We start from the raw sequence: 5,207 nt of genomic DNA on the forward strand, positions 1-5,207 counted from the left end.
AACCCCCCCCACCCCCCCGAACCCCCCCCGACCGCGGGCTGCTCAGCCCGGTCGGTTGGGTCGCGCGTCTGTCAGAGCGTGAGGACGGGACGCCGGCTTCGCCCTCGCCATGGCGCCCTGGCTGCAGCTGCTGTTGCTTTTGGGGCTGCTCCCGGGCACCGCTCCGGCCCCCAACGAGCCCCGAGCGGCCGGCGCGCAGGCCTGGGAGCTGGCGTCCCCGGAGCTGCTGGAGCCCGCCCGCTTCGCCCTAGAGATGTACAACCGCGGCCGGGCTGCCAGGACGCGGGCCGCGCTGAGGGTCGTGCGCGGTCGCGTCCGCCGGGTGAGGACGCGCTGGGGGCGGCGGCGGCGGCGGTGGGTGGGGGCCCGGTGTGGGGTGAGCGGGGCTCTCGTCCGAGGGCTGGGAGCTTTGGGGTAGACTTGGGGCGGGGGCGTTGTACGCCTGACTTGGGATGGGGGCGTTGGACCTCTACGGATTGGGAAGGGGAACGGCACGGTGGGGCTGTGAGCCCCACGAAGGCCAGACTGAGAAGGGAGTGGCTGTGCCCGCCTCACGGCGCCCCCCTCCACCCCTCATCCAGGCGGGCCGGGGGTCGCTGTACTCCCTGAAGGCGACCCTGGTGGAGCCGCCCTGCAACGACCCCACGGTGTGCCAGCTCCGTGTGTCCAAGAAAACCCTGGTGAGTGATGGGGTTCCTGCGATACGCTGCCCCCAGACTGAGCCTGGCAGTAGTTGGGATGATCGGTCAAGTCCAGAGGGAGGGATCTGAGGGCGCAGCTACCCCACCGTGAGTCACTCCCCAGGCCTGGAAGGCCAGAGACCAAGATGCTGTAAAAGGGAGGGTGTCTGGGTGCTCACTCCCGTACTGTGCCTCGCTCTCCCCTATGGGGTTGGTTGCCTTGGAGGTGGTCCTCATTGGGGGACCCTCCGGCTCCATCTTGCCGAGGCCGTGCTCCTGTCCCAGCCCCCCAACGGGCTTCCTCCTCCTCCTCCAGCTTTGCAGCTTTGAAGTCCTGGATGAGCTGGGGAAACACACGCTGCTGAGGTGGGACTGTGGCCCAGCGGATACCAAGATTACAGGTGCTGGGATAGCCCAGGGATGCTGGGATAGCTCAGGTCAGACTTCCCTCAGGGGTCAGTCCTGATTCTTCTCTGTTCCAACCCTCTCCTCCAGATGACAAAAATGAGACTTTCAGTTCATTCCTTCCACTGTTGAACAAGGATCCCCTGCCCCAGGTGAGGAGCCTGTTTGTCTGGGGAACTGGCTGCTGCCTTATATTCCCTCTCTTCCCCTCACCCTGGCCTGGGGCTCCCGGGTCATTCTGAGAAGGACGCCTTGTAAAGACCCCTCTGTCTTTCCAGGACTTTTCTGTGAAGATGGCTTCAATCTTCAAGGACTTTGTCACCACCTATAACCGGACATATGAAACGACGGAGGGTGAGGACCTAACCTTGGCTGTACCTGTTCCGATCAGATCAGGACCTTCCCCCCAACTTGGCACCTTGGTGTGGGAGAGGGGAAGGGCACAAGGGGCAGTGCATCCTTTCAAGGGCCCTTAAATCCCCAACTTCTTGCTCAGCCTCCCAGGACTTGGCAGCCATCTCAGGTACCTGGCCCCTTCTCCCATCTGATTTTCCTAGTCAGAAACCATAGGTCTCCATCATCCTGGGTAGAGTGGGATGGGGCAAAGGCCAGATTTTCTCTGCTGGAGGACCCCTGGCATGGTGGCCTTTTCCCACAACCTCCTGTCTCAGGATGTTCTCTGGAGCCCATTTCGGTTCTGCCTTCATACCTGGGATGTCATCACCCCGGTTTGGCCCCATTGTCACTTGCAGGTCTGGCCCCCTACCCTCACCCACCCCAGGGTTCTGCCCTTCTTGAAATAAGCTTCAGGCCTGATCCAGAGCTTACCATTCCCCAGGGAAACCTCTGCCTCTTATCCCCAAGCACCTCTCCTTTTATGATCTGCCTGGGGCCCAAGCCTCTCTTCTACTTATTCCTCAGAAGCCAGGTGGCGCATGTCCGTCTTTGCCAATAACATGGTGCGAGCGCAGAAGATCCAGGCCCTGGACCGTGGCACAGCTCGGTATGGGGTCACCAAGTTCAGTGACCTTACAGGTAGGGTCAGAGCCGTCATGGTACCTGGAAGAGACAGGGCCTGCTCCCAAGGCCCCTGGTCAGGACTGGCTTAGAATACTCTTTTCCCATCCCCTGCCCACAGAGGAGGAGTTCCGCACCATCTACCTGAATCCCCTCCTAAAAGAGGAGCCTGGCAAGAAGATGCGCCTAGCCCAGTCCATCCCTGACCTTCCTCCACCTGAGTGGGACTGGAGGAGTAAGGGGGCTGTCACCAAAGTCAAGGACCAGGTTGGACCCCCAAGAAGTGAGGGTGGGACATGAGGACTGCACTGGCGTTTGGAAGGGACCCAGCCCTGACTCTCCCTGTCTCTTGCAGGGCATGTGCGGCTCCTGCTGGGCCTTCTCAGTCACAGGCAACGTGGAGGGCCAGTGGTTCCTAAAACGGGGGTCCCTGCTCTCCCTCTCTGAGCAGGGTGAGCATCCCACTCTGCCCACCCTGTCCCCAGCCCAGCCCCTCCGGAGGGCTCCTCGGGACCAGGCTTCTGTCTCCTAGAGCTCTTGGACTGTGACAAGGTGGACAAGGCCTGCCTGGGTGGCTTGCCCTCCAACGCCTACTCAGCCATAAGGACTCTGGGTATGCATTCATGGGTTTCAGGAGGGGCAGCGGGAGCCCCAGCTCCCTCCACAGGAAGTCACTTTGGGAGGGGAGAGACATGAGCGTGGCAGTCACCTGAACTGGGTTCAAGTCTTATTGCTGACGCTTAACCGGCTGAAGCCCTTGGGCAGGTCAGATCTTTCAGAGCCTCAGTTGTCTCACCTGGGAAATGGGGCTCCTCATGCCCACTTTGTAGGATCGTCTTAAGTGTCAAGTGAGGAAATATATGTAAAGTTCCTGGTGCACAGCAGGGGGTCTCGGTATTTTCATTGCTTGGCGGTCTGTATTTCTATAATGCTGCTAAACCAGGGAGCAGCACACCTCACCCCTGAGAGGAGGCATTGTCCTAAATTGGCAATTCAGTTGAGCAGTGGGTCGCAGTGGCAGGAAAATGAGGGCTGAGGGATTGAGGTGGCTGTACCAAGATTGGTGAGGGAGTCTGGCAGGGGTCTGGGCCAGATTGGGAGCAAACTGTCAGGGCCGGACAAGCAAGCCAAGGTCAGGAGTCCCAGGAATGCTGGGATGAGTGAGGAGTCAGAAGCTGGGAGCTGGATTCCATCTCTGCCACATTTCTCACTGGCGGCTCCCCCATCCCTCTGGGCCTCAGTTGTGTCACCTCTAGAGTGAGGCCTCCCTCAGAGAGGGTGGCCTGTAGCTGGGGGTGGAGAGAACATGAGGCCTTGTGTAGGAGGGGCTTAGCACGGCCCCTGGCTGGGAGCATATGAGCATTATGAACTGGGGCCCACGTTTTCTCTAACCCCCGATCTGCCCCCCGCCATTCCCCAGGAGGGCTGGAGACAGAGGACGACTACAGCTACCACGGCCACTTGCAGGCCTGCAGCTTCTCTGCAGAGAAGGCCAAGGTCTACATCAACGACTCGGTGGAGCTGAGCCAGAATGAGCAAAGTGAGTGAGGGAGGGGTGAGGGGGTGAGGACAGGCCAGGTGGGGCTGGGGCCTGGGTGCCCCTGACACTGCCCCTCCTCTGTCTTAGAGCTGGCGGCCTGGCTGGCCAAGAAGGGCCCCATCTCCGTTGCCATCAATGCCTTTGGCATGCAGGTAGGACCCCAGCCTCACTGCTGCTCCGGTTCTTGCTGACTCTGCCCCCACTTCTCAGAGCTGGCCCCCTACTCGTCTTCTCCCCCTCAGTTCTACCGCCATGGGATCTCCCACCCACTGCGGCCCCTCTGCAGCCCCTGGCTCATCGACCACGCTGTGCTGCTTGTGGGCTACGGCAACCGTGAGTTCCGCTGACCCTGCTCTGCCCATCCATCCACCCCAGGTCATAGGCAGAGGCTGGACCACAGCATCTCAGGACCTCTGGAGGGGGCATCAGGGGAACACCAAGGAACCTTGTTCTTACCTCTGCCTCGGGCTGTGGGCCAGGCAGGATCATCCATCCTCTCTATGAATGGGAAAGCCAAGGCACTGGGAGGCTGAGGTGTTATGAATGGATACCCTGCTAGAGGCGGGTGGGGGGTGTCCTCCCCAAACCCCAGAGCCGTACCAGGTCTCCAGGAGCGTGGTAGGTGGGCCTGTCTTGCTTTCTGCTCTTTTCCTAGTACTTGTCACACAGTAGGCCCACAGCAGATGTTTGAAGAGTGCAAAGTGCTTGGGGCCCTGACTCCCTGCTCTCCGCACTGCTCCTCAGGCTCTGCCACTCCCTTCTGGGCCATCAAGAACAGCTGGGGCACTGACTGGGGCGAGGAGGTGAGTCTCGCCCAGCTGGCCCCAGCCCTCCAGCCCCCATCCTGCCCCGGTGCCCTCACCAAGCCCCCCCTGTCTCCCAGGGTTACTACTACTTGCACCGTGGCTCCGGGGCCTGTGGTGTGAACGTCATGGCCAGCTCAGCAGTGGTAGACTGAGGCGCACCAGCTCAGGGCCTGGTGCTGACCAGGGCAGCCCCTTCCCCTGCCTGACCTGCATGACCAAGCCCCTCCCCAGGAGGCACAGCTGGCTGAGGGACGGGCACCAGGTACCTCAGGGTGAGCAAAGGCCACTGGGCTAGGGGCACAGCCCCTACTCCCACCCTGAAGTTCCCCAACTGCACCTTTGTTGAATTGTGGTAGCTAGGAGGATCTTGGGGTGAAGGATGATGTCTTGGCAGCCAAAGCTGGGGCAAGAACCCTGGGCTCGGGTAAGGAGCAGGGGGAAGAAAATATTCTGGTCTTAAAGCCAGCTTGGTCCTCTGTAGGCTCAGGCTTCCTGCCCTGGCTTTCCTCTGATGCTATAAATTTTCTGGTCCCCCCTGGATCTGGGGACAGGTGTTGCCTTCCATGTCTAGAGAAACTGTTGTAACCAACCTTTTCTAACACAATAAAGAGGTGTCCTAGACCCCAGTGTGGTGTGAATGTCGGACCCTGAGGGCAAGGAGGGGTGGTGGGGACCCCTGGAGGAGGGTCACGGTCAGGCAACCGGTCCTGCCCAGAAGCCTGAGGGCCCAGCTTCTGCTTCAGGAGGCAAAAGGAGATG

At 60.6% G+C, this 5,207-nt stretch overlaps 1 protein-coding gene across 3 annotated transcripts; it reads left to right on the plus strand.

The window, feature by feature from the left end:
• Window positions 1-5,069, plus strand: CTSF (cathepsin F). 3 transcript variants are annotated; one of them, XM_089914462.1, is made up of 14 exons: window positions 1-322; window positions 582-680; window positions 997-1,081; window positions 1,176-1,237; window positions 1,364-1,439; window positions 2,007-2,120; window positions 2,224-2,369; window positions 2,458-2,554; window positions 2,635-2,715; window positions 3,523-3,642; window positions 3,730-3,794; window positions 3,853-3,975; window positions 4,387-4,445; window positions 4,526-5,069. In XM_089914462.1, the coding sequence occupies exons 1-14, from the start codon at window positions 110-112 to the stop codon at window positions 4,566-4,568; spliced, it is 1,383 nt and encodes a 460-aa protein (XP_089770588.1). In that variant the 5' UTR covers window positions 1-109; the 3' UTR covers window positions 4,569-5,069. The 3 variants fall into 3 exon arrangements, with proteins under 3 accessions (XP_089770588.1, XP_089770587.1, XP_089770589.1); XM_089914461.1 differs by having other exon boundaries at window positions 2-322; window positions 3,885-3,975; XM_089914463.1 differs by having other exon boundaries at window positions 2-322; window positions 2,010-2,120; window positions 3,885-3,975.
• The last annotated feature ends 138 nt before the right edge of the window (window positions 5,070-5,207 follow it).

Source organism: Delphinapterus leucas, chromosome 7, assembly GCF_059928025.1.
Source record: "Delphinapterus leucas isolate spDelLeu-1000000601 "Yukka" chromosome 7, BTC_Dleu_Yukka2, whole genome shotgun sequence".
NCBI lineage: Eukaryota > Metazoa > Chordata > Mammalia > Artiodactyla > Monodontidae > Delphinapterus > Delphinapterus leucas.